The sequence below is a fragment of the Acinonyx jubatus genome, chromosome B4, assembly GCF_027475565.1.
Source record: "Acinonyx jubatus isolate Ajub_Pintada_27869175 chromosome B4, VMU_Ajub_asm_v1.0, whole genome shotgun sequence".
In the NCBI taxonomy this organism is placed as follows: Eukaryota; Metazoa; Chordata; class Mammalia; order Carnivora; family Felidae; genus Acinonyx; species Acinonyx jubatus.
In genome coordinates this window covers 128,543,772-128,571,038 of record NC_069387.1, presented here as the reverse complement: position 1 = coordinate 128,571,038, position 27,267 = coordinate 128,543,772, and the positions used below count along the sequence as shown (strand labels likewise).

The window sequence follows — 27,267 nt, the reverse complement described above, 5'->3', positions numbered from 1 at the left end:
CCAAGGGCACATTTATGAGCACCTACTATATGCTAGGCACTGAGTTGGGCAAAGGGACTATAAAGAGAAGAGAACATTCTGGGGGGAGACGGTGCTAAGAGCCGACATGGGTGGGGAGGCACAACGGCGGTGGCAGCCCAGAGGAGACGCCTAGCCAGGCATGGTCTGGGAGGCGTCCAGAGGAGGGGCTATATCTAAGCTGGGGCTAGGAGGACAGGTGGGCAGTAACAAAGCGGAGGAGGAAGGTGTTCGGTTAAGCGCACAGGAAGCTGCCCAGGGAGCCCTGAGAACGGCCGGCACCAGAGGGGAGCTGGGGGCAGGTGGGTCTGGGTGAGGACCAGCAGGAAGGACAGGGGTCTCATAGGCCACTGTGAGGAGGTTGAACCAGGAGTTCACCCGACCCGCCCTTTTTTTTTTTTTTTAATATATGAGATTTATTGTCAGATTGGTTTCCATACAACACCCAGTGCTCATCCCAAAAGATGCCCTCTTCAATACCCATCACCCGCCCTCCCCTTCCTGCCACCCCCCATCAGCCCTCAGTTTGCTCTCAGTTTTTAAGAGTCTCTTATGCTTTGGCTCTCTCCCACTCTAACCTCTCTCTCTCTTTTTTTTTTCCTTCCCCTCCCCCATGGGTTCCTGTTAAGTTTCTCAGGATCCACATAAGAGTGAAAACATATGGTATCTGTCTTTCTCTGTATGGCTTATTTCACTTAGCATCACACTCTCCAGTTCCGTCCACGTTGCTACAAAGGGCCATATTTCATTCTTTCTTATTCCCATGTAGTACTCCATTGTGTATATAAACCACAATTTCTTTCTCCATTCATCAGTTGATGGCCATTTAGGCTCTTTCCGTAATTTGGCTATTGTTGAGAGTGCTGCTATAAACATTGGGGTACAAGGGCCCCTGTGCATCAGCACTCCCGTATCCCTTGGGTAAATTCCTAGCAGTGCTATTGCTGGGTCATAGGGTAGATGTAGTTTTAATATTTTGAGGAACCTCCACACTGATTTCCAGAGCGGCTGCACCAGTTTGCATTCCCACCAACAGTGCAAGAGGGTTCCCACTTCTCTACATCCTCTCCAGCATCTATAGTCTCCTGATGTGTTCATTTTGGCCACTCTGACTGGCGTGAGGTGGTATCTGAGTGTGGTTTTGATTTGTATTTCCCTGATGAGGAGCGACGTTGAGCATCTTTTCATGCGCCTGCTGGCCATCTGGATTTCTTCTTTAGAGAAGTGTCTATTCATGTTTTCTGCCCATTTCTTCACTGGGTTATTTGTTTTTCAGGTGTGGAGTTCGGGGAGCTCTTTATAGATTTTGGATACTAGCCCTTTGTCCGATATGTCATTTGCAAATATCTTTTCCCATTCCGTTGGTTGCCTTTTAGTTTTGTGGATTGTTTCCTTTGCAGTGCAGAAGCTTTTTATCTTCATGAGGTCCCAATAGTTCATTTTTGGTTTTAATTCCCTTGCCTTTGGGGATGTGTCGAGTAAGAAATTGCTACGGCTGAGGTCAGAGAGGTCTTTTCCTGCTTTCTCCTCTAGGGTTTGGATGGTTTCCTGTCTCACATTCAGGTCCTTTATCCATTTTGAGTTTATTTTTGTGAATGGTGTAAGAAAGTGGTCTAGTTTCAACCTTCTGCATGTTGCTGTCCAGCTCTCCCGGCACCATTTGTTAAAGAGACAGTCTTTTTTCCATTGGATAGTCTTTCCTGCTTTGTCACCGACCCGCACTTTAGAACCGCCTGAGGGCTGGGGTGCCTGGGTGGCTCGGGTAGGTGTCCGACTTCGGCTCGGATCATGATCTCACAGCTCGTGAGTTCGAGCCCCACATCGGGCTGTGCCAACAGCTCGGAGCCTGGGGCCTGTTTGGGATTCTGTCTCCCAATCTCTCTCTCTCTCTCTCTGCCCCTCCCTGGCTCGCACTCTCTTCCTCAAAAATAAATAAACATTAAAAAAAAAAAAAAAACCAACCACCTGAGGGCTTCCAGAAAGACACTGATATCAAGCCCCCCGCTGGCCAAACAGACCAGATCTCAGGGTGCGACCAGGCACAGTGCCGACTGAGGCTCCCTGCGGGGTCTCTCGTGGAAAAGCACTGGGCTGGATGCTGGGGTAGCACTGATGACTTTTAGGGGAAGAGTGTAGGGGTCAGGTGTGCCCTCTGGAAAGATCCCCCCAGGAGCCGTCACCGAGCAGTGCAGGCAAGAGGCCACCAGCAGGAGGGGCTGGGGGGTGGGGAGAAGGACACTAGTCCTGATAGGCTTTGGGGGGGGGGGGGCTGTGTCCCCAGGGGCTGCAAGGAGCCGAGTGATGGTGAGGCGGAGGGGAAGGGGGTGAGCAGAGCAGATGAAGGGGGGCTCCTGAGAACAAGGGGAAGGGCGGGAGGAAGAGTCAGATCTCATGTCTGCCTTCCGTCCTCGGCCGCACGGGGCAGGCCCCACCAGCAACGGTTTGCAGAAAGTCGATGTGCAGCTGATCCCGCAGGATCTGTGCAGCGAGGCCTATCGCTACCAGGTGACGCCCCGCATGCTGTGTGCTGGCTACCGGAAGGGCAAGAAGGACGCCTGCCAGGTGACTCTGGGGGAGGCAGGGGCGGGCAAGAGGAGGGAGGGGGGGAGGGTGGCCCTCCTGCCACCCGCGGCCTGGCCCTCTGCTCGCACCGGCCTGCCGAGGCCCTGAAGCCTCCCAGCGACGCGGGGCTGGCTAGCCCCAACTTCATTGATGAGGAAACTGAGGCTCTGGGTGGGGGTGGGGTGGAGGGACTTGCCCCAAGTTGTCCCAGATCACAAGAGAACCCTGGGGGGCAGGTCTAAGGCTCAAACCCGGTTCCGCCCCCTGCCCCTGCAAGGCACTTTGCCCGAGGGGACACAGTGGCAAGGGATGGGAGCCCACAGAAGGGAGGCAGAGGTGAGTGGGGCGTGGGGACACCCGCGGACGCTTCCGCGACGGCCAGGACCCGCGGAAGCATGGGCAGGGGTGCTTTGGGCTCTCTCCACTTACCAGGCGCGGGGCAAGTAGAGGCTTCAGAAGGGGGTGTGACTTTCTTGTCAGCTGGAAAATTCCCAGCAGCCGGGACCCTCGCCTTACCCTGACGCGGCCCTGTCTCTTCTCTCCCCCTTGCAGGGCGACTCGGGAGGCCCGCTTGTGTGTAAGGAGCCCAGTGGCCACTGGTTCCTGGCGGGGCTGGTCAGCTGGGGCCTGGGCTGTGGCCGGCCCAATTACTTTGGTGTCTATACCCGCATCACAGGAGTGATTGGCTGGATCCAGCAGGTGCTGAGCTGAGGAGCTGCCCTCCCTGCGGAGCTGGGGCCCACCTCGCGGACTCAAGTGGCCAGGGCACCCACGAGGCAGGGGAGCGAGTTTTCTGGGGGCAAGCAGGGCCCCGCAGAGGCAGGGGGTGGCATCCCGTGGTCCCCGACCTGCTCCCTGACATCTGCCCCGGGGAGGGCAACAGGAGGAAGAGGAGGGCCAGCAGCTGGTGGTCGACTCCCCCTGCACCCCAGGGCCGGGATGGTCAGCAGGCCTGGCTGAGGCGGTTCACATTCCAGCCCTGTCGCCTTCTGATTCCCTCTCCCCCTCCCCCTTCCTCCACTGCTGACTCTGGGGGTGGGGGAAATGGTTCAGCAGCACCAACGGGGCTTCCGGGTCCCAGGAGAGGTGTCTGGGCTCCCCTCTGCCAATGCCGAGCAGATCCCAGCCCGTGAACTTGCGGGGGGGGGGGGGGTGTGGATGGAAGGCACCCTCGAGGGACCTGCAGAGCACCGGAGACAGCCAGCTGGGCCACCTGCCACCGTAAGCCAAAGGGTGAGGGACCCCTGGGTGTAGGGTTCTCCCCCAACCCCTACCTGCCCCCGGGCCTCCACTGCTCACTCTCACCTGGAAGTGAGCTCCGCCGCCCTGTGGAATAAAGCCGTTTGATCTGAGGCTCTGCTCTGGGGGTTAAACAGGGCCCCGGAGCACTGACCTCATGCTCTCGACTGTGCGAGCCTCCGCTTCCTGCCCGGTCTGTTCGTCAAATGTCTGGAAGGCCAAGGTTAGGTCAGTGGGGGCAGGAGAGTGACCTCCCGGGCAGTTGTCCAGGTCCCAGGACCAACCCCAGGAAGGCAGGGGTTTGGTGAACCGGAGATCAGAGCGAAGGATGGGACAAGTGATGGGCTCCTTCTGGAAGCCTGGGAGGAAACTGAGGCAGAGAGGAGCAGAGCCGTCCTCATTGGCACACCCGCGGTTGGGGGTGAAACCTGGCGTGGAAGCCCCACCTCCTGGTTCCCAGTCCTCCACTTCTCCGGCACAACACTCCCTTTGCATTCTTGGCACCATTTACCCGGCAGGATCTCCTGCTGTGTGTCAACTCCTGCAGTGGGGCCACGGAGATGCACAGAGCTCAGCTCCTGATCTCAGGAGGCCTGGGGATGGCAATCCAGCATGAAGGGGCTCTGGGGTAGCCGAGAACTCGGGATGTCAGGGAAGGCTGCCTGGAGGAGGTGAGACTTGAGTTGTGTGGCCCGAAGACGGCCAAGGTGGGGAAGGGCATTCCAGACAGGGGAACAGCACGTGCAAAGGCAGAGTCCCACCAGAACGGGACATATTGGTAAGCTGTTTTGAGCGAAACAGAGGTTGAGTGGGAAGGAATGAAAAGGAATGCTGGCGGGGGGGGGGGGTGGGGTGTGGGGTGGGGGGGACTCAGAGCAGCTGACAAAGAGTTTGGAGTTGAGCTTAGGACTTGACCCTGCATGCTCTGGGAAGCCACGCAAGCCTTTATGACAGGAGAGTGACACGCGAGTGGAGTCACATTGTGGAATGGACCACCAGCAGCAGTGTGGACGGAGTGGGAGGCAGGGAGGCCTTGAGGAGGCCACTGCAGGACTCCAGGAGGGAGAGGGTAGGCTCTAATGCGCAGGGCAGCAAGGGTGGACTTGAAGGACCCTCAGTGTCCTCCAGGTGCCTCCATGGATTGGGGTTGGGTGACAGAGGAATCACCCAGGGACCATTCCAAGGGGTCTGTTCTGATCCCCTGTTGCCTGGCCTGGTGGGGGCTTGAGGTCTGGAGGATTTCAGAACCCCTCCTCAGAAGACACGCTGCCGGGGAGGCTGAGGAGGCAGGGAGATAGACACTCCAGAGGGGGGGCTCCCGTGGGAGGCTGAGAGGCGTGGCCAGAGCTGAAAGGGTGCTGGGAGGGCGGAGCCTTAGCGACCAAGAGGCAGCGGTCAGAGAGGACCTCTGGTGCTTTGGCTATGGCCTGCTAGTCCAGAGGCCCGTGCAGGCGATCTCTTGCCTGCTGGGCCCGCCTGCAGGACGAGAGGACAGAGCAGACCCTAGGGGGACAGCTCCAGGTCCGGGGGGGGAGGGGGGTGGTGGAGGATGTTAAAGCATTCCAGCCCCTAGCCTCTCAGGCTTCCCACAGGCGCGGCCAGACAGTGTTGGGGGCCCTGCTGAGATGGACATTTGTGGGTCCCACCCCGGTCTTAATTAGCCAGAATGGGGATGGGGGCAGGCTGGACGGTCTGTTCTTTTAACAAGTGTCCTGGGGACGGTTCTGCAAAGCAGGACACAAAATGTGAGGTCAGTTCGGCGAGCCAGATGCCCCAAGGGGAGTGGTGAGGGCCCCCCCCTGGCCTGAGTGGAGTGGGGGGGGGGGAGCCTCGCCTGGCCCCAGGCAAGGCCTCTGCCTAGGGGCCCCCTGTTTTGCAGGGATGCCGGGGCAGGGGAGCAAGGTGGAGACTTAGCAGGGCTTGGCCAGGGCGGGGCAGGGTGGGGTGGGAGGCCCTGCTGGGCAGGAAAGAGAAGCCCAGGGTCCTGCGGGCAGGCGGGCTCAGAGAACGTGCAGCAGGTGCCCGGGTGTTTATATTTTCTGAGACTGGCGACAGAAGGGTGACAGCAATGGCGAGGTGTGGAGGGGACCAAGAGAAGTCACAGCAGGATGCAGAGGGGGCACCCTGGGGGTTAGGACGCAGCAGAGGCTGTGAAGCAAAGGGCCATGGGAACAGTAGGGTGAGGCTGGGAAGCGGGTGGGGGGGGGCTGCTATCCTGATTTCAGCTGGTCGAGGGATGCCGGGAGGCAGGAAGAGACCTGCCTGGCTCCAGGGGCTGGGCCTTGCGAGTCGCCTGGTCCAACCCTTTACTTTACAGATGAGGAAACTGAGGCCCAGAGAGGGGCAGGCACGTGCCAACATTCTCCCAGCAAGGCAGAGCTGGTGACCTTGCCGTTGGGCCACTGGGCGAAGAATGCAGCCGTGACCTCCCTCCCCCCCCTCCCCATACACACAGAAGAGTGACCACAGGGCAGGGCCCCGGGCTTTAAGAAAAAGCGGGGCCCCGGGCTTTAAGAAAAAGCCCCGTTACCTTTGAGTCATTTATCCGACCTTGAGGTTAGCCCCATCCCCAAAAGCGGCCCAGAGGAAGAGAGGGAGGCAGCCCCATGGCTGTTTCTTCAGGTTTTATTACATGGTGGGGTTGGGCACAGCCTGGGAGATCATCAACGCAGGAGGGGCCCCTTGCTCAGCCCCTGCTGCCCCCAGACTCTCCCCAGGGCAAAGGGAGGAGCGGCCCCCTTTCCCTTCTCACTGGTTCCTGCCGGCTGCACTGCCCCTGCGGAGCCCCTGCCCGCCCCCTCCTGGCTGGGGGGGGGGGGGGCCTCGGCACCCAGCAGGGCACAGGGCGGTGGGAGCAGCCAGGGAGGAGGCTGAGTCCCCCTCCCCCTTCCTCCGACAGGGCCGACCCCCACCCCCTTTGTTCCACCAATACCTGAATCTCCATGTGGGGCTGAGCAGATCCTTCCCCCTCTGAGGGAAGGGCCAAGGGAGGGCCACCCTCTGCCTGGTGCTTTGTACACTCCCCGAGGGCTTTCTGGGACCCTGCTCCTCTTTGTCAACCTCACAACAACCCTGTGAGGTAGGTGGCGGTGGGGAGAGAGAACCCACTGGACAGATGGGGAGACTAAGGCTCAGGGAGGAGATGTGACTGGGTCAGGAGGGAGGGTCTCATTCATGCAGCTGGGGGACCCGGGGGAGGGACCATGGCGGCGTGGGAAACACAGCTGGACAGCGCCACACTTTGGCCACAGGCCAGTGGCTCTGCCCAGGGGTCCCAGGGCCCACCTCAGGCCTTGAGAGGCTCCAGTGGGCCCCCACCCGGCCCCCAGAGGCAGGGGTAGATCACAGCCCCGCAGGTGTAGACAGAAGTGGCAAGGGGGAGAGTGCTTCCTCCGCCTGGAGCTGGGGCCCCACCCCATGGTACAAAAATAAAGGATTTCAGATCGGAACCCCAAGTCCCTGGAGGTGATCTGGGGCCTCACATCCGGGTGCCTCTGGCTTGTAACAGCTAGAAAATAAGAGGGGGAAGGGGCAGGGGGACGGGTGGGGGGGTGGTCAGAACACCAGGAGAGGAATGACAGGGTGGGGCCAGTGAGGAGGGGTGAGGTGAGGCCAGGGGAGGGCAGAGAGGAGATTGAAATGGAGGGAGGGGAGGGGAAGAGAGGGAGAGAGAAAGAGGTAGGTGAGTTACAGGGTCCCTTCTCAGAAGAGGTGGGGGGGGGGGGCTGAGGCCCAGAGAAGGTGAATTCAGAGCCGAGGAGGGGGAGCAGGAAGGGGACCCAGCTCGCCCATCCGGGAGCCCCACGCCCCATCCTGGGCTGGGTGGTGGCTGCCGTGGAAGCCAGAGCGTTGGTGACTCTGGCTGGGGAAGGGGGGGGGGGCGGTCAAGGTCAGGTCCCTGCCGGCTCAGGCAAAAGGTGGCAGACAGCAGCTGCCTATCCCCATTTTAGAGGCAACTGTGGCCGAGACGGGGACAGTGACTTGCCCAAGGTCACAGAGCAGGCAGCTACGACGGAGTGGGGGCTTGGAGGCACCCGGCCAGGGCTTTTTCCGCGACGCCCTGATCCCCAGCCAGCTCTGGCGGACTGCTCGTAGGCCAAAGGAACCCCGGTGCGGCCGGCTGTCCTTCCCACCCCGGAAGAGACGGGGAACCCAGTGCCGCGAGGCTGCGATGCAGGGGCTCCTGGATGGGCAGGGGTGAGGCCAAGGCGTCTGGCTGCCGTCCCCCCTCCCTCCTTCCCAGCCCGGCTCTGGGGCTGAAGGACAGATGGCAAAGAGGCCCCGCCCCCTAAGGCTCTTCTCTCCGCGCCTCACACCCAAGGCCAAAACAGGTGAGGGGAGAAAGTCGGCTGAAAAGTCAGGCTCAGGTCCGGGGACAGGAGACGCGCCCCCTCCTGGCTGCCGCCCTCCCTCCAGCTCCGCCAAGCTACAAACCAGGGATGGCGGCTCTGGGGGGGCGGGCGAGGGGCCCCGAGGAGGAGAAGCCCTCGCTGCAAGCGCAGCCTCAGCCCTGAGGGGTGCAGACGGGGACCTGCAAGGAGGAAACGTGAGGCGGCGGCGGCGGCGGCGAGGACGGGAGGCGCTGGGCGGGGCGGCCCGGCCTCAGGGGTGCCCGGCGGGGCTGGCGGGCGCCAAGGAGACGCGGCCACGACCCTCGTCCCCAGGCCGGGAGGCGGCAGGCGCCAGAGGGGGCGCGGGAGGCGGCAGGCGGGAGGCTCTGGGATGCGGGGGGGCCGGGGCGCCTGGGTGGAGGGCGCGGGAGGCGGGGGCCGGGGCGGCCCGGGGATGGAGGCGTGAGCAGGCAGAGAGGAAACCCGGACAGGGGCAGAGAGGGAAGAGGCAGGGTGCAGATGAGATCCAGGAGGAGGAAGAGGTGGATGAAGATGAGGCGGGGCCTCCCGCGGGAAGCGGAGGAGGCGGCGGTGGCGGGAGGGAGAAAAGGTTAGCGGGCTCCTGGGAGGACTGGGCTGTAAAGAGAAAGCGAGAGAAGGGATGGTTATGCAGGCGAGGCGCCGGGCGCGCGGCTGAGCTGACCCTGGTGGCCCGTCCCCGCCCGCAGGCCCCGGCCCCCCGGTTCGGCGGCTGGCTCCAGCGGGGCAGTGGGCGGGAGGCTCTGGCTTTTATGCGCAATCATTCTCCTCGGGGGGCGGCTGCACCTTTCTCCTGTGTACCTGCCTCCACCTGCACCTGTTCCACCTCCTGCCGCCGCTCGTCCTCCAGCTGCTCCTCCGTGCTCTGTGGACCAGCCGGCGGACCCAGGGAAGAAAGAGTGGAGAACTAACGAGGGGCCAGGGCCGGCGGGCGGCTGTCCCCGTGGGCCCCCTCTCAGGGCGGGCGAGATGCGGGGGCGGGGCGGGCGGGACCTTAAGGAGGGAGAAGCTGGGGCGTCTTGTCCCGTCCCCTGGGGGCTCTGGAAGGGCCTGGAGGAAGGGCACGGGACGGGGCCCCCGCTGGGGGATGCTCACGGAGCAGTCCGGCTGCTACTACGGGGCGCAAGGCCGGGTGAGGGCTGGAAGAGGAACGGGTAGGTGTGTGGCCAGGGGAGCCTGGGAAGGCCTCACTTCAGGAGGGCTGACCCAGAGTAGACACGAGGCCAGGGAAGGCCCGGGGATGCCATGGACAGCTTCCGACGCCCCAAGCTCCCAGGCTTTGGCACAGAGAGGCAGGAGCAGCGGGCTTGCTCTGCACCCTCGCAAGGCAGTGCCAGCCACTGACCCTGATGGCGGTGGGGTGGGCAGGGGGAGTCGCAGGACGGGGAGGCAGACAGACAGACAGGAAGCCCAGGTTCGTAAGTCTCCGACGCACTGGGACAGACCCCCCCTTTCCCCCCCAGAGGGAACGGTCTCCCTCTTTCCCTGCCTGGCTTGCTGCCCTGCCCCATCGGCCCCACCAAAGGCCCTCGAGGCTTCTGACCGGCTCTGGGTTCGAGGCAGCAGGACCTGTGCTCAGCCCCCTTCCCCACAGCCGGCTTTGCTGCCTCAGAGGCCAGGGCAGGAACACGTGGCTGGGTCCCCCGGGGTTGCTGACCTCTCCCCTGCAGAGCACCTGAGGAAGGGGCCCCGGGGAAGGGGCAGGATGCACAGATTTGGCTTCCCTGCCCCGGCCCTGGCCAGCTGGGAACATTTACCCACCTCTGGGAAATAAACTGGCCATTTTGGATCCCAGAAGCTCTAAGCGTGGCGGCACCAGAGAGGACGTAGTCTACCCTCACTTCTCAGAGAACACACCGGAGGGCCGGGGCTTGTCCAAGGTCACGCAGGGCACGGCACACCGTGCCCAAACCCGTAGTTCGGTACACCCTGTGGCCGCCGTGCGAACGGCATCCAGGCCCCCTCTGGCCGTGCCCTTGGGACGATCCTAGCTCATTTCTCCCCCTGCCTGGGCCTGGGTAACCGGCGTGAGCAGACGGGACCGTGGGTGGCATGGGATGGATGGCATTGGCTGTGACCAGGTGGTTGGTTATGTGTGTGCGGCAGGAGGGAGAGAGAAGCAGGGATGGCTGGGTGGAGGGCAGGGAGAGGATGGAGGAAAAGGGGGGGGAAGCTGAGGCGGGGGGGGGGCTCACCTTGGTTTTGCGGCTGGACTCAGAGCTCAGCCCGTGCGGGGAGGTGTAGAGCTCCTTGGACACCACGCACAGGAACTCAGCCTGGTCCTCGTTGCCATAGTTGTAGGAGGAGCCGATGTTCACCAGCTGGGGGGCGGAGCGTGGGGACAAAGAGGACAGGTTGGGAGGCCGGGTTAAAGGCAGCCCGCACAGCCACCCGCCCTGGCTTGGCGGGGCGGGGCCTGACCCCTGGAGGACGCCGCCTTCTCTCTGCGGTTCCCCACCCCTCACCCCAGCCCCAGATCTAGAAGCCGCTGCTTAAAAGCAGGCGGAGGCCACGATGGGCGGATCATCGTCCACCTCCGTCCCAGGCGTGGCTGAAGCAGCCCCAGAACCAAGCTGTAGGGTAGGGTTGGCATGGTGGGGCCCCACAGACTATTCTGTTCATTCTCAGAAGCAGAGGTGGAACGGGCTGTCCCCTCCTTAGGCCGGAGGGCAAACGATCGGTGCCCCCTGAGCTGCCTGCTCAGCCTCTGGGTGCCCATGCGATTGCCAGAGGCTCCCGTGGGCTCCACGGAGCCCCACCTTTGTCCCGGGGTCCTTGGAAGAACCACAACCACGAGGCCCTGCGCAGGACATTCGGCCCCCCAGGACCCTCGCCCAACAGGCAGAGTGAAAATCAGCCCCTCTGGCAAACGGGGCTTGAAGAGACAGTAACCTGTAGGAAGTCCCCCAGCCAGGAAGAGTGGAACAGGGGTTAGACCCCGGGATCCTGAGTCCTCGCCGGAGTCTTATAATCTGATAATCTGTGTGATCCTGCTGATAATCTGTGTGATCCTGCCTGGCTCCAGGGAGTTCTACTCTAGGCCAGGGACTTTACCCATGGCACTTCTTTTTTTTCTTTTTCAATGTTTATTTTTGAGAGAGAGAGACAGAGTGCAAGCAGGGGAGGGACAGAGAGAGAGAGAGGGAGGCACAGAATCTGGAAGCAGGCTCCAGGCTCCGAGCTGTCTGCACAGAGCCCGACGCGGGGCTCGAACTCACGAACCGCGAGATCGTGACCTGAGCTGAAGTCGGTCGCTCAACCGACGGAGCCCCCCAGGCGCCCCTGTCCACGGCACTTCTAATCTTCCCAACAGTCTTGCAAAGGGGGCACGACTGGCCCACGTCACAGATTGGGAAACTGAGGCCCAGAGAGGAGATGTGACTCGCTCCGGGTCACATGGCCTGCAAGTGGCAGATCCAGGCCTCTGGCTCCTGGATGGAGCTATTCCTCCGTACCGCCCGGCCATCCGGGGAGCTCTGGCCTTCTCCCTTCTTCAACCTCCACGTCCCAGGGGCCGTGGGCAGGTGCAGCTACAGAGCCAGCCAAACCCTCTTCCTTCTCGAAGGACAAATGTGACGTGGGGTTAACTTGCTGGCTCTGTTCCTCTGGAAACCTGAGCCGCGTGACGTGAGCTGCGTGGCCAGGATGGCACCACTCGCAACAAGTTGCTCCTGACTGCATCGGTCCCTGTGAGTCCTCGTGGGAAGTCACCGCTTGGGCTTCCCGGGCGTGGCAAGGCTGTGACTCGGCAGGTCCCCCCGGCAGGGACCCGGAAGCTGCCGGGCCTTGTCACGAGAGGCGTTGACCCCAGGTGGGGTCCGCTCACCTATGGGGGATTGCATCCCCTTGCTCCTGAGCTGTCGCCTGGGGGGATCGCGTCCCCTTGCTCCTGAGCTGTCGCCTGGGGGCCAGAGACCCGACCGTGCCCCTGCGGAGACCACGCCCCGGGGGCTGGGAGAACCCCCACCGAAGCCGCCCGGGTCTTCTGTCTCTCTCCTTCTGGTCACTCCGCGGCCGAGCGTGGCCTTTCCTACTCTTGTTCAGCGTGATGGCTGGGGGCCGTGCCGGGGAACCCCAGCCTGGGGCTTCCCCGTGACGCCGGGTGGTTCCAGGGGTGGCCCCGTGGCCCCCACCCACCTGCTCGAAGCGCCAGCCGTCTGACATGGTGGAGACCATCTGTGTCAACTCCTCCTCCTGGCACTGCAGCACGCGGTACACGTGCTTGGGGGGGACCTGCAGGCAGAGAGGTGACCTGGAGGGCAGCCGGGGGAGGGACGAGCACCTGTCACCCCCGCAACTTCTTCTCCCCCCGCCCACCGCACACCCCTAAGGAGACAAGGAGGGGCAGGTGCAAGGTGGGGAGGCGGCAGCCACGTCCTGAGGACCCCCCGTGTGCCCAGCCCTCGACACGCACGGTCTCACTTCATCCTTCCCCACACGCCACGAGTTACGGGATCTTCACAGAGGCTCTGACTTGCCCAAGGTCACGGAGCCGAAGCGTGGCAGAGCAGGAGCACAGGTGGTACGAGGGGGAAGAGAGGCCACGGAGCTAACCCCCTTCAATCTCCGGGGGCCACCCGTCCGCCTGCCCCCACCCACGTCTCCTCCAGGGTGGCCAGAGGGGCCCCCCCCAGCCCCGCCTCCAGACCAGGCCCAGGGCGCTCAGAAGCCTAAGCCCCAGCACCTCGCGCTCTGCCCCCAGGGGTCTGCCTGATGTCACGAAATGGACAATTTACTAATCCTGTGTTGCCTCCACAAGGCCCCCTGTGCCTCCACACTGACCCCATTTTGCCGTGGGGAAGGGAAGAGGGGGCAGGTCTCAGTGGGGGGCCCATTCATACCGCGAACAGAGGCGAGTCAGGGACAGAACCCAGCGTCCTTCTCCCCGTCTGGGGCTTTGCTGGGCAGTCTGGGAGCTGGACAACCCCCTCGCGTCACAGGCCAGCTGGGCCTCCCCACGTCTCCCGACCCTCCTCCCGCCTCCCCCAGCTCTGGCTCTCCCGCCACAGCCTGCTCTGGCTCCCTGCTGCCTTGCTGCTCCTGACCTGTGTGACGGGATAGTCCTTCTCCTCCATCCGGTCTTTGATGATGCGGATCAGCGGGCCGATGTTGTAGAACTCGGCTTCCTCGAGGACCCCTGGCACAGACAGAGCGGCTCCTGGGTCACTCGGGCTGCCCCCGTGCCCTCCTCTCCCCGTGTCCCCTCTGCCCCACACCCACCCACACCCGCCAGTGCCCCCATCTGGGGGCTGCTTCAGGGCTGGCAAGAGGCAGCAGACTCACTGGGGCCGGAACCTAGAACATCACAACGAGAAGGACCTCGGCTGACCCCCCACCACACACTCCCATCGATGAAGTGCGGCTAAGTGCCAGCTACTGTGCTAAGCACGTTACGTTCTCTACTGCAGTTAATTCTTAGCACTAGAAGTAGGTACGGTCATTGCCCCCACTGAACGATGGGGGAAACTGAGGCCCGGAAAGAGAAGCAGCTGCCCCAGGCTCTACCGCCGGTAAGCGGCAGAGCTGGGATCCAAATCCAAGTTCCTCTGACTTCAGAACCCACTACAGATGCATCATCTTTGTACACGTCCGTCCAGACTACCACACCCTTTACAAAGCCCCCTCAGGCACTTAGCAAGAGCCCTGGGGACACGGGGAAGCAGGCATTATTGTCCCCACACAGCTGAGGGAACTGAGAGTCTCACCGACAAGCGGAATGGCCCCAGGCCTTTGGAGTCTCCTGAGTGCCTACAGGGCAAGGATCCCCCTGGTTCTTTCCTTGACTGGCCTCCGGGCTCCCTGAGGACCGGGCCGTGTCTGATCTAGCCTCTGTCCCAGGTTACCTACACGGCACCTAATACCAAGTAGGCGGCCCGCGAGTGTTGCTGCCTGAGTGCGCCTTGGGGAGCCCTGCCCATGACAGATGACGAACACGGCATCAGTGACCCTTGGTGCCAGGTGCTGCACTAAAGGACATACTTGTATTACTTCCCTCCGCCCTCACAGCAGCTCAGGAAGGCGGGTGCTCTCGCCACCCCGCTCCACAGACGTGGGCATGGAGGCACAGAGAGATGAGTGACTTTCCGGGTGTCCCACAGCTAGAAAAATCTCGTCCCAGATCCTCCGGGGCCCTCGATGGGGGTCCTAGCCCTGTCTCAGGTGCGGGGAGTAGCAGAACTGGCAGAAACCCAGCACCTGTAAACAGATGTCGGCGGTGACGCAGTGTTTACGTCCCCTCCCCGCGGGCCCTGTTCCTGGGCCCCAGCCGTGCCCGGGTACCTGTGCTCCCCTGAGGGGCTGCCGAAAGCCGAGGGGCTGGTGCCTACCGTGGGCTCCGAGTTTGAAACCCCAGACCACTGGGGAGCTACGTGGCCTTTAGATCACCATGTCCCACGGGGGTCAGCGGGGGAGACCGTTGGCCCCGCGTGAGGAAGGATGGGCTGTTCTAAACACCCACAGTGTACAAACACTGGGATTCATGATGCCTGCTGTCCCCAAACATGCTCTCCCCGATGGAGATCGCCGCCCCTAATTGATATAGACATGTGGAGGCTCAGAAAGAAGAAGTGACATGTCCAAGCTGGCCGGGCTGCGTCAGCTGACCCGGAGCCACGCCTTGTGCCCCAAGGAAGAGTTGACTTGGAGCTGTTTATAGTTGTTGCCCCCCCGGCTGAGGCTTTGCCAAGAGGATATTCTCTCGGGCATGGCTTCCCCGCCATCTGCTGGAGCCAGACATGGGCATCTACAGGGCCTCAGCCCTAGGCCCCCGGAAGAACCAAACCCCTGCTGGGGAACCGGCTCCCCCTCCCCCACCTCCACCCACAACCAGCTGTGCCACAGAGGCCGCTGGATTTGCAGAAGAGTCACCTGCTCCACCCGCCTGCTGACTGTCAGCCCTTGCCAGGCATCTCATACCGGATCACCCGCAGAAAGAGAGCCCATGCCTCCTCCCGTGCCTGTCTCCACCCTATTCACACCTGCCTTCCCAGGAGGTCAGGAGAAAGGGCATCCCTGCCCACAACACACACTGCCGGCCTCACTGTCGCCCTCTGTCTTCTGCCTCTCCGCCTCCGTCACCTCCCCAACAGCGCTCGGCCAAAGCTCAGGCTGGTCAGCTTGGTGCAGCCCCCAGGCTCAGTCCAGGCAGAGGCTTTGCGATTCAGTCTTGTCAGGGACGAGGAAGTGGGAAACATGGAAGGAATCAAATGTCCCCCCAGCCCTGACTGGGAGAAATGGCTTTGGGCTTCCACGGAAGGCTCTGGCTGACTGCAGAGGGCAGGGCTAGGTAGGATGCAGTCTCCCGGCTAGCCCCCTGGACCAACTCACCCTCCTCGGCCATGTCCTTGTCCAGCACCAGCTTGCCATGCCGGAGGAAGTTCAGGATGGGCCCAAAGTAAGTGGGGTCACGGTCAATGAGGTAGGCCCCAGTCTCATCCTAAGGAGATAAGGGGCACAGGCAGTGAGAGGAGAGGCCTCCCCCAACCCACCCCCTTACTTCAGGCCCAGCAATGGTTGGAGGGAGGGAGGGAGCGAGCGCTGAGTCTGCTCTTCATTGGAATGAAGTGGCATGATGGGACAGAAAGGCTTTGCTGTCAGACCCGCGTAGGTTCAAGTCCTGCCTCTGCCATTTCCTCACTATGTGACCTGGGGCCAGTGACTGGGCCTCTCTGAGCCTCACTCCGCTCCCTCAAAACCAGGGGTCATGGTGAGCATCCGGTGAGTTCTGAGCGGCACCTGCCGCAGAGTAGGGCTCGGTGATTGTCCCTCTTAGAGGTTGTTCCCCTGAAGCCAGCCCTACACTATCTCCATCAGATCCCCAGTCATTCTGGGGATGTTGGATGTTTACAAGTTTCCAAAGGAGTCGCTATCTCATTGGACAGGCTCGGCCTGCAGGGAGGCAGGGCGGGCACCTGGACAACTCTACGGAGAGAAAGCAGGCACGTCAAAGGGTGAGGAGACTTGCCCAAGGTCACAGCATCAGAGGGTCAGGGAATGAGGGAGAGGGGGCCCTTCAGGTCACCTGCAGACCAGCCTCCTCTGGTTACAGACAGGAGGAGGCTGATCCTGGAGCAGGGAGGGAGGGGTCCGACCCAAGGTCATGCAGGCAGTTTGCAGCAGAGCAGGGATGGGAGCCCAGAAATGGTGGCCGACAGGCCCGGGCTCCTCCCTGATGAAACCCAGCTCGGAAGGCACCCCAGGACTTCTCTACCCAGCGCGCAGCACTCCTAGGCCACCCACACCGCAAAGGGCCGTGGGGAAGCCACCGCAGCCAACTCCTTCCCCGGTGCGGGAGTCCCGTTTGGGAAGGAGGGAAGGCCCCAAAGGAGGGCGAGGGTCCCGATCCACCAGCCTCCTGGGGTGGGAGCCCAGGGCGGTGGTCCGAATGCCCTAAATGGCCGCGGCCCGGCGTTGTCCCGTTGCCACGACAATGGGCACATCCCGCGCTCTCCCTCCTCCCTTCCTCCGACCAGCTCTTCCTGCCTCGGGCCCTGGGGAAATCAAAGCAGCCGAGTTCCCGGCCAGGCCGGCCCGGATTCGGGCGGGCAGAGGACCCCGCCCGACGGCCGCCCCCCGCGCGGGCCTCACCCGGTCCGACTGCAGCTCTTCCCCCTGGCACAGGCGGCTGAGGAAGGACTTCTGCTCCCGGCACAGCGTCTGCCGGGTGGTCAGGAACACCGTGCCCCCCACGTTGAGCCGCACCCACTTGCCCCAGCCGCCCGGCGCGCGGCCGCCCGCCCCCGCCGGCGGCGCTGCCTCCCCGGCCTCCATCCTCCCCGCTCGCCCCGGCGTCTGCATCCTCCGGGCGCGGCGGCTGGGGGCGGGCAGGTACCGCGCGCCGGGCATGCCGGGAGCTGTAGTCCGCGCCCCGGGCGGGGCGGGGCGAGGCGAACGGGGCGGGGCGGGGCGAGGCGGCCGGGGTGGTGGTCCGCGGGGCCCGCGCTCCCAATCCCACCGCCTGGGCGCTTCCTGGGCGGCCGGCAGACCCGGCCTCCAGAAGAAGCCCTTTGGCCAAATCACCGTGTTTGGGGAAGGTCAAGTTCGAGGTCAGTGGGGCAATAGTGAGTGCTACCCCAAATCGGTGCTCCTTCCTCCTGCGTGTTCTTCCGATAACTGTTTTCTCTTGCTCCAGTTTAGGTTATTAAACAATTGGTGCCGGGAGAAACGTTTGCTCTCAGGATTCTGTAGCACTCACCTGTTATCTGTTTTCCAAGATTCTTTTCATACTGCCCTTTGGGTTGGGGGTGGGGGTGAAGCGGGGGATGAAGGGGGGGAGGCTGGGTTCTTTGCCAACATAAGTTGAGGACAACATAGTTGGGCTTAAAGTCGACTGACCACCCACTACATTCCAGATGCTTAGTATGTCTGTATTTGGTCCTGAAGCTCTCAGCAGCCCTGTGAGAGCTGGTATTACTGTACCCATTGTACGGATGAGGACAGTGATGTGAAGTGACCCCCCTGACTCACACGGCTGGTGAGTGGCAGGCCAGCAAGGACCCAGGTGGGCTCCAGGTGCCTTTCCGCCGCCAAGGCCCCTTTCCTGCTCCCCTGCCATGGGCTGTCAGTGCTCCTTGGGAAAGGTTTCTAGGGAAGAGGGTGGAAGGGGCACTGGATCAAAGTCGAGAGAACTGGGTTTTCATCTTGGCTTTTGTGGGATGAGGTACTGGGCAAGGTCTCAGCTCTCCCATCTGTAATTTGGGAGGGAGAGAGGGACTGGTTGTGTGTGCCCCCTTCTAAGCCAGACAACTTGGAGCTGGGACTGTTGCCATCATGGAGACTGCAGGGTGGGGAGGGGAGGGGACTGCAGGGTGGTCCTCTGGGACCAGGGAGGGACAAGGGCTGAAGGGGAAGCTGTCCTTAACTTTCTCACCTTCTGGATGCTTGAGTCTTTTTTTTTTTTTTTAATGTTTTTAATGTTTATTTTGAGAAAGAGAGACAGAGCATGAGCAGGGGAGGGGCAGAGAGAGAGAGAGAGAGAGAGAGGGGGACACAGAATCGGAAGCAGGCTCCAGGCTCTGAGCTGTCAGGACAGAGCCCGACGTGGGGCTCGAATTCACGAACCGTGAGATCATGACCTGGGCCAAAGTCAGACGCTTAACCGATGGAGCCACCCAGGCGCCCCAGTGGATGCTTGAGTCTTGATCCCGGATTAAGGGAGAGGGGTCTGAGGCTTCCCTCAGTGATCCCAGTGTCCCCCTCCTCCCAGGGCTCCCCACACTGGGCAGCCTGGCTTCGTGCTGAGAGGAAATCTCCTCCCCTGGTCAGGGAATCGGTCACTGCTGCTACAATGCATGCTCTTGAGCAACTTCCTCTCTGAGCCTGTTTTTCCTTTTGCAAAATGGGAACTCTGATAGTTGCTACCGTAGAGCGTTGCCGTGAAGATTAAATCATATAATGTCTATTAAACACCCGGCATAGTCCCTGGTCTTTAGCCTATTGAGTTGAGCAGGGGGCTGAGAGGTCAGTCTGGGGCCAACCTGTGTTTGCCCTGCCTGTGGGGCAAGTGACAGTTGTCCCTCCAGGTGTGGCGCTCTGGAGAATTACTTGGACTGGAGAGGGGAGGAGACCGCCCACCAAAGAGGACAGGAAAAGCCCCATGCGTGGGCCAGTTGGAAACAAGTTCATATGAGGAGTAGGTTGAGAAAGCTGAGGCTCAGCGTGATGATGCCTCAGGAGCCCAGGGCTGGCCAGACCCAAACTGCTCCCACAGACCTGCCCCAGGACTGGAGGCACAGAGTGACTTGCACAGGGTCACTCAGCAGGACGCGATCCGTTCCCACCTCCGTCCTCCAGAAGACGGGACCGTGGCTCCCAGACCGTGAGCCTTCACAGGTCGTGCTGGAACTGGCTGCCGAGCGCAACGCAGCCTTCAAACCTGGTCTCGTCGTGGGTTCTGGAGCCCAAGCCAATAACCACCCTGCTATCCTGCCTCCCGCGGAGTCCCGAAGCCGTGTCCTTAACCCCGTCATCGGATGAGGACACCGTAGTGCGGTCACAGGGCTGACACCCTTCGCTCCCACCAACCGTCACTCGGTGCCTTACTGTTTGTTGAATGCCCACCACGTGCCAGACATTGAAACACGGAAGCGAAGACGTCAGTCGTGGTCCCTGCTTTAGAGGGGACCTCGGGTCGGGGAGGTGAATTGGAGTGGCTTTGACAAAACATGGAAGCCCAGACGGTCCTGTTTCTGATTATGGACTGGCACTCTTCCTAGTTGTGTGTGTGTATGTGTGTGTGTGTGTGTGTGTGTGTGTGTGTGTGTGTGTGTCTTCCCCGTTTAGAGGACAAAACCACAAACGCCCCTTAGACAGTTTCTCAGGATGATGGTTACCCAGGACGCGAGCCAAACTTCAAATGCTTGCTGGTTACACCGCCCCCTGCTGTCCCCTTCTGGGAAGAGCAACTTTCAGGTGCTTCTTAATAAGGCTCTAAACTGGGCTTCTGAAGGCAAGCGAGAGAGGAGCAGAGGTGATGGATTAAGGGGCACAGACTCCCAGACAAGGATGCCAGCCAGCCTTTGTGGCTTGCTAGCCAGGGGACCTTGGCAGAGTCGCTTAACCTCTCTGCACCTCAGTTTCCCCACTTCTAAACTGTATCCGGCTCACGCTGTTGTGAGGGTCGTGTTAGCAGCATCCCTGGCTTGTCTCACATCAGCCGTCAGTTCCGTGGCTAAGATGTCACTCAGCCCTGCGGGGATTTGGGGTTCAGCCCTCCCCTCCCCACGTTCAGATGTCAGAACATTCTGATCAGCCTCGACTCTCTGTTGTTGTGTTTACATCAGATCCAATCCAGTCGCTGCCTTGGCCATCAGTTCTGCCTCCTGCGTCTGAGTCACCTTTTCAGGTCACCTGAGGAGAGAAACAAGGCATATTCAGTCAGGGGGAGTGTGTCCTGACGAGCCAGAAATATTCGGACAGACTTTCAGAGGCCAGTGGTCCAGGGGGTGGACTCCCCGGCTCCCTGGCTGTGAGACATGGTGGCCAGTTACACAACCTCTCGAACCCCCTATGTTACGGCTTTTGCAATATTTACATCATAATGTTATTCATACTTCTTAGCACTCTTTCCTGCACTAAATGGTACCTATTATAACTGACCACTTACTGGGACTAGAAGTATCACTCCAGCCTAGGTCAGTATTATTGTGCCCATTTTTACAGATGGGGCTCAGAGAGTCGGCACAACTGATCCGTAAACTTGAATATTTATTAGAGAACAAAGATGCCTCCATGTTTTTACCTAGACCTTCCTCTGATGGGCAACATTCACCAAGCCAGCCCCCCCTACCCCCCCCCCCCCCCGCCAGGGCTGGACTGTAGAGTTTCCGGAATCAAGGAGCCCCAGACCTTCGCCAGGAAGAGCTCACACAGCCGGCCCATAATTTCTGCAGGCTCCAGGGGGCGCCATTCGCGCCGCGAAAAGGCCGTCGAGTGTGTGGAGGAAGGGGCGCCTTTCTCTCCAGTTTGCACCAAAGGGCCATCGGGCCTGGCCGCGACACTGCCCTCCCGCCCCCTCCCCTCCCCTCTCCTCCCTTCCTCCCCTCTCTTCCTTCCCCTCCTCTCCTCCCCTCCACCGGGTCCTCAGCCTGGGCTCTGCCCTCTTCAGCCAGGGGTCTGGACTTCGCCCCGGGGGCCGGCGGCAGGGGGCGCGCCACCCCGCCCGGGGTCCGTGGAGCCCCATCCCGCCTCCACCCGCGGCGCGCCCCCAACCACCAGGCAGGCCCACGCGGTCCGTCTGCTCCTGCTGGTTCTCTCTGCAGCTCAGCTCCCGGGAACTGGGGCCCTGACAGTCGGTGGGCTCAGTCTTAGCGGCCTTCTCCAGGGACCTCTCTTGCCTGCAAACGGCGCTCTGGCTCCTGCGGATGCCCTTTCACCTTGAATTAGGACTCACAAGGAACCAGGAATCTACAGCCCATCCCCCCGCCCCCCTCGGCTGCCCCAGGGACATTTATGAGCACGTCCATGGGCCCACCTCTGCGCCATGCACTTTCACGGATTATCTCTTTTCATCTCAACCCAACAGGGAGCTGCGATGGTGATTGCCCCTTTACACAGGGGGGACCCCCTCGGGGTGTTCTGTGCGCCCCCAGCGTCCCCTGCTCCTCCCCCTCCTCTCCTCGGTGGCTGGTAGGGAATGAAGATGGGAAAAGAAAGGGAAGATTTCCCTCGCCTGGGGCGCACGTCCTCTGGTGGCTTGGCTCTCGCCAGAGCAACGACCCAAGCTGGCTAGGTTTTTTTTTCCTGAAGGACTATTTCCAGGGTTCTTTGGAGCCCCCACTGCTAGGAGAGGCTCACACTGTACTTTCCTTCCTGGGCAGGGGTCCTCTGGGACACCCTACTCAAGGACCACCTCCCACCGGGTGCCACTGCCCACTCCCCTTGTGTCCTGGCCCTGCATAAAGTCTCTTCTGGGCACAGCAGCAAGTCACGGCTCCTGACCCAGGTCCTCAGCGGGCCCCCTGGAAGCCAAGGCCCGGCCCTAACGGGGTTCATTCTGTACATCCCATTCCACCTCGGACCAGCCTGCCGGCTCCGCTTCCCGCCTGCAGGCTTTCCCAGGCGCCACCGCCACCCCTGTGCCCCCACCCCCCAATCCAGGGCACAAAGGCCAGGCTTTGCAGATGGCCTCGTGGAAAACCCTCTTACTCAGCCTTCAGGGAGGGGAGCACCACCCCCGCCCCACGGGGCGGAAGAAGTAAAGACCCACAGCACCCCAACACCTCCCTGTGGAGAGAGCCCCCCTCTGCCTGCCAGCTGCTCCCGATGGCGTCTGTCTCCGCCGTAGGTGGGAGGCATGGTCTCCCGAGGCTTCTAAAACTAGTTCCCAGCCACCTGGGTTGGAAGCGGTGCTTTAGAAGGTCTAGCACCTCGTCTTAGAATGTGGGTGCCGTTGGCAGCCCTGGCTGGAACCGGATCAGAAGAGCCTGCGTTTAAAAAATAGCATTTTATTTTGCGGCACTCTCAGACTTTGAGCAAAGCCGCAAAAATAATACCAGACTGGCGGAGGCTTCACTCAAGAGTCACCAAACGTTCACATTTTCTTTCTTTTCTTTTTTTTTTTTTTTTTACTACATGTGCTCTTTTATTCTCTGTCCCTCCTTTTCTCGTTTTTCTGCACCGTTGGCGAGGAAGTCATGGCGTTAGTGGCCTTTCGCTCTTCAACTCTTCAGGGTGAGCTACAGATCGGGACAGTTCTACAGTTCTCTTCTGTGCCCGAGGTACAATTACCCGCGTCAGGAAACGAGTTGTCCTGCTAATGTCCTTTGCGGCCAAAGGGGGGTGGGGAGTACTTGAGGCTCCCCTCCAGAAAGGGTTCCATTCCGCTGGCCTGTCGCTTTAGTCTTCTGATGTGGAATGATTCCTCGGTCTTGCTCCGTCTCCCATTTTGGGGGGGAAGACGCTGTGTATTTTGTAGAATGCCTTCAGTTTGGGTTTGTCTGAGATTTCCTGACGATTACCCTCATTGTGTGCGTGTTTGGCAGGAATATCAGAGCGGCGAGGCTGTGCGCTCAGGGCCCCCCCGGCACGAGGTACACCTGTCAGTTTATGCCATCACTGGTAAGGTGAACTGATCACTTAACGCGGTGTCAGTCAAGCCGCTGATCGGTACAGTTCCTCTCTCGCGCTTTGAGTGTCTCAGCATCTTGGTGGGGAGATACGCTGAGGCTCTCTTAATATCCTATTTTCCAGCAAACACATTTATCTCATCCTTAATTTTAATATTCGTGGATGGTTCTTTTTTTCTTTTAGGTTTACTTATTTATTTGGAGAGAGAGAGCACACAAGCAGGGGAGGGGCAGAGAGGGACAGAGAGAGAAAGAGAGAATCCCAAGCAGGCTCTGCGCTGTCAGCCCAGAGCCCAACATGCAGGCCTCGAACCCAAGATCATGACCTGAACCAAAATCAAGAGTTGGACGCTTAAACGACTGAGCCACCCAGGGGCCCCCATTGATGATTCTTGCTATAATAAGTACTATGGTGATTGCCGAATTGTAATTTTTTTTCTAATTCCGTCATTTCTTCTATATTCTCAAAAAATTTTTTTGATGTTTTATTTATTCTTGAGAGAGAGAGACAGAGTACAAGCAGGGGAGGGGCAGAGAGAGAGAGACACAGAATCCGAAGCAGGCTTCAGGCTCTGAGCAGTCAGCACAGAGCCCGACGCGGGGCTCGAACCCACGAAGCGCGGGATCGTGACCCGAGCTGAAGTCGGACGCTCAACCAGCTGAACCACCCAGGCGCCCCTCTTCTGCATTTCTTAGTGGCATTCTCTTGTCAGATGGGAGCTGCCAGAGCAGACCCCACAGCGAGTCAGGCCAAGGGCCGAATCAAGAAGGCAGAGGCCGGACATGAGTACCAGGCCCATGAAGGGCAACCAGGCACCTGAGAAGTTTTTCAGGGCCAGGGGAGCGAGGAGCCAGCGGGGAGTGAGGGTGGGCAAGCCAGAGGTCACATACCTCCCCAGGGGACGTCTCCAGCTCTGCTCCCAGCGGTGCCCAGAGCAGCTCCTGGTGGCCGGAAGTTCTTGCCTGGCCCCCTGTGGTCTCTAGCTGTTTCTGTCTGTCCCTGCCCATCACATCCTGCACCTCACCTCTCCCAGAATCGTGTGAAGCCACAGGCACCGCGTTTGTAGCCGCGGGCTGTCGGAAGAGCCGTCATGGGTCTGGTACCGAACTCCTACCCTAACCGGTCCTCCACAGGTGGGGGTGGGGGGAGCGCTTACCTACCACGTTGCACCCCAACCCTCTTGGAGAGGAGAGAAAGGGGTGCTTCCCGGAACCCTAGGGAAAGAAAGAAACCCAGGTGAGCAAAACTCATTACCTACCTGCTTTCTTGCTTCCTTTTTTTTTTAAGTCAACCGGGCAGCGTTAAAAACGTACCCATCCTGGGGTGAGGTTTTCTCTTTTCGTGATCTAGCCCGGGGGTTACACGAGCATCAAAAGCCCATGCCTTTCACCCACAATGGAAACTCTTGGGCCGTTTACTTGATTTGCTCTCTTCATGGGCTTGTAACTGCGTTTCAAACCTTTCACGGTTCAGAAATGGGGAAAGTCTGTGCCAGGAAGCAGAAGCAGGCAGGGGAAGAGGAAAGAGCAGACACAGCCAGCCTCGGTGGGGGAATAAATCCCCACGCACCAGCCACGGGAAGCCTCGCTGATACCCTGGCCTGCGGACTCCTGTGGGCCCCTCCTGCCTCGTTCTGGGCCACACATTCTGGAGCGTGGCTCGTGCCTTCGGCGAACTATTAGGGCCGTGTACTCATTGCCTCCCGGACTCTGATCCTCGCCCTAACCGTCCTGCCCCCTCTGTAAGCCCCGATGCTCCTTCCTTGTAAAATGGGGGAGAACACGAGTTCTCAGGGTTACGGATCCAATGAATACAAAAACAGCATCCTCCCTGGCAAGGAAGGTGCTGGATAAATAGGAGGAAGTATTGGGGTCTCTCTCAGCCCCACCAGGGTATGGATGCGGATGGCAAACATTCACGAAGACCTGTGCACGTCAGTCACGGTGCTAGGGCCAGGAGGAGAACCATAGATAAGATAGGCACCGTCGAGGGTGTATAGGCCGTCACAGGGAGGCAGGAGTGAGGGGCAGCACAGCATGTCAGTTACAGTAATAACGCATCTATGTGGTGCTTCCTGGGCTGGGCTTTGTTCCCAGTTCTTTGTATAAATCTGATCCTGTGGGGCAGGTACTGGGTTAGACCCACGGAGGTAGAATCTGGAGACTCACTGCCAGGTCTGGGGTGGTGGCCTCGCCTCCTGAGACAGGGAACATGGACAGGGGAGCAGGGTTAGGGTACCAGCAGGCAGCGGACACGGGGGTCTGAAATAAATAGGGATCCGGGCCCAGCGAGCTGCTGGGGGCCCAGATTTGAGAGCGACTGGTTGAGCAAAGTGGGTTAAGCCACCAAAATGGCTTATCTGTTACCCAGAGAGCGTGGGCCCACCTAGAAGCAGGCAGAGACTCTGGAGAACATGCCAGTAACCAGGAAGGACAGTCAGCAAGAATAATCCAGACTTGCAAGGACCTGGAGAGTCACACGGCAGTTGGGGCCATTTAGTTTAGGGGCAAAGCGCCCCCAGAATGTATCAGTAGCCGCTGAGTGCTCAGATGCCCCCGGTACAGCATGCTCCCCCTCCAACAGGTAAATATGTTAGACCTTTCAGTGCTTAAAATGATAAAGCTTCGGTAACCTAAAAATCTCATCTCTTCTTGAATGACTCATTCCCCACGAGTTAAGAATAAACCTCTATTGTGCTCGTGTAGCTGGGTGATTCCAGTGGGAGTGACACCTGATATTGTTTTGAACTTTACCTTACCTGACATCACATCTAGAATTTGCTCTCATTTCTCAGCCTGGGCGACTTGAGCCCCGCCCCGGCCTGAAGGATCTGGAAGGCAGACCTCTCGGGGGCCACGTGCAGCCCTGCTTCCACGGCCCCGGGACGATTCATTATTCAGTCCGCCGTGTGCGGGGTGGGGGCTTCGGGCCCTGATCCCTCGTGGCAACGATCCAAGGAGTGAACACGTCCCAGTGCAGCCGGTTAGACGAGGCTGGGAAACTTCTGACTGTCCCTGACACAGGAGGGGTGTTCCGGCAAATATTTGCCAAGCGGACGAAAATTTCATCATCCTTGTTATCCAGGGCGGCAAGTTCCTGCCGGGAACACAGCCGGTGGGTAGGATGGGCTCTGGCAGAGGCCAGGACCCTGCAGTGAGTGGTTAATTATTCTGGGAGTTCAGACTTGAAGGGGCTGAGGGCGGAGCCCGGCCAACTCCTGAAAACGGCGGCTCCCTCCGGGAATCCTAGAAAGGCGAGGCTCCATTTCCTTTCTCCCGCCTCTGGGCCCTTCTCTGAACCTGTCCAGACCCATCCAGGTCCTTCCCAGGAGGAAAAGTCTCAGCTCGGATCAGCTTGGGTTCCTTGCTGGGAGGAGGACCCAGGGAAGGGAAGGGGAGCCTAGCTGAACCCCTGGCTCAGAACCCCACAGCTCAGAGGGTCTCCTCGCGGAGCTGGGAGACACGTGGCTGTCCTCCCTGAGCTTGTCACTGGTGTGTCCAAACCCTGCGTTACACTCCATTCTCCCTTAATTGTGAAATCTGGAAAACCACCCCGGGCAAGACCCACTGGGGGGGCGTCTCCCCTGCAATTTCTAATTGCAGGTGAGGCCCTGCTCTCAAACTAGCTGTGTGCCCTTGGGCAAATCGCTCAACCTCTCCGATCTTGTTTTTCCCGTTTCTAACAGGAGTCTGTCATCACTTCACGGTACTGCTCCCTTCCTTCTGGAAATATGGTAACACGGGCCAGTTTTACTCCCTGGTTGGGAAGCTTTACCAGGGCAGTAACATAATTCTCCTATTCACTGTCCCCTCTCCCTGAACGCAGACGTACAAGAGGCACTCAACATGCTGCGTAAGTAAAAGTCCTTTAAAAAAAAAACAACAGGGGGCGGGGCACCTGGGTGGCTCAGCTCAGGTCGAGATCTCAGGGTTTGTGAGTTCGAGCCCCAAGTCGGGCTCTGTGCTCACGGCTCAGATCCTGGAGCCTGTTTCAGATTCTGTGTCTCCCTCTCTCTCTGACCCTCCCCCGTTCATGCTCTGTCTCTCCCTGTCTCAAAAATAAACGTTAGAAAAAAATAAAAATAAATAAAAAAATAAAAAAAATAAACGTTAAAAAAAAACAAACAAACAAGGGGGCACCTGGGTGGCTCAGTCAGTTAAGCGTCCTACTCTTGATTTCGCCTCAGGTCATGATCTTATGGTTCGTGAGTTCGAGCCCCAAGCTGGGCTCTGCGCTGACGGTGTGGGGCCTGCATGGGATGCCTTGCCAACATCTCTCTCTGCCCCTCCCCTGCTCTCGCTCTCTCAAAATAAATTAAAAAAATTTTTTTAAATAATAAAATAAAATAAAAAAATAAGAGGAACACTTGATATTTACTCCGTGCCCAGCACCAAGCTAAGCGGTTTCAGTGCATTCTCTCATTTAATCCCCGTATTTCTCAAGGAAAGTATGATGACTCCCTTTTTAACGATGAAGAAACTGAGGCCCAGAGAGGCTCAGCAGTGTCCAAGGT

The 27,267-nt window shown here is 59.9% G+C and overlaps 2 protein-coding genes and 1 long non-coding RNA gene across 15 annotated transcripts in view; 1 reads left to right on the top strand and 2 right to left on the bottom strand.

Moving 5' to 3' along the window:
• Positions 1–3,932, top strand: part of TMPRSS6 (transmembrane serine protease 6) — a 38,243-nt gene extending 34,311 nt beyond the window's left edge. For all 4 annotated transcript variants that reach the window (XM_053226758.1, XM_027070829.2, XM_027070827.2 and 1 more), the window contains 2 exons: positions 2,444–2,580; positions 3,133–3,932. In XM_053226758.1, the coding sequence (XP_053082733.1) occupies positions 2,444–2,580; positions 3,133–3,291 (296 nt within the window). In that variant the 3' untranslated portion in view covers positions 3,292–3,932. The remainder of the gene's footprint in view (positions 1–2,443; positions 2,581–3,132) is intronic.
• Positions 2,741–5,435, bottom strand: LOC128316493 (uncharacterized). The gene is made up of 2 exons (XR_008300500.1): positions 4,266–5,435; positions 2,741–4,029 (listed from the first exon to the last, which is right to left on the bottom strand). It is a non-coding gene; the product is annotated as an uncharacterized LOC128316493 (long non-coding RNA).
• A 993-nt stretch (positions 5,436–6,428) lies between these two features.
• Positions 6,429–17,048, bottom strand: KCTD17 (potassium channel tetramerization domain containing 17). 10 transcript variants are annotated; one of them, XM_027070835.2, is made up of 8 exons: positions 16,776–17,048; positions 15,516–15,624; positions 13,235–13,326; positions 12,327–12,422; positions 10,385–10,510; positions 8,991–9,054; positions 8,254–8,350; positions 7,123–7,327 (listed from the first exon to the last, which is right to left on the bottom strand). In XM_027070835.2, the coding sequence occupies exons 1-8, from the start codon at positions 17,031–17,033 to the stop codon at positions 7,258–7,260; spliced, it is 912 nt and encodes a 303-aa protein (XP_026926636.2). In that variant the 5' UTR covers positions 17,034–17,048; the 3' UTR covers positions 7,123–7,257. The 10 variants fall into 10 exon arrangements, 9 of the variants coding, with proteins under 9 accessions (XP_053082730.1, XP_026926632.2, XP_026926636.2 ...); XM_053226755.1 differs by lacking the exon at positions 8,254–8,350 and having other exon boundaries at positions 6,429–7,327; positions 8,976–9,054; XM_027070831.2 differs by lacking the exon at positions 8,254–8,350 and having other exon boundaries at positions 6,429–7,327.
• Positions 17,049–27,267: the final 10,219 nt, after the last annotated feature.

Coding starts and splice junctions, on each gene's coding strand:
- KCTD17 (XM_053226755.1), bottom strand. CDS start 17,033: ATGCCCGGCGCGCGGTACCTGCCCGCCCCCAGCCGCCGCGCCCGGAGG. Junction 15,625..16,775: donor AAGAGCTGCAGTCGGACCGG/GTGAGGCCCGCG, acceptor TTATCTCCTTAG/GATGAGACTGGGGCCTACCT. Junction 7,328..8,975: donor GGCAGGTACACAGGAGAAAG/GTGCAGCCGCCC, acceptor CTTATTTTCTAG/CTGTTACAAGCCAGAGGCAC.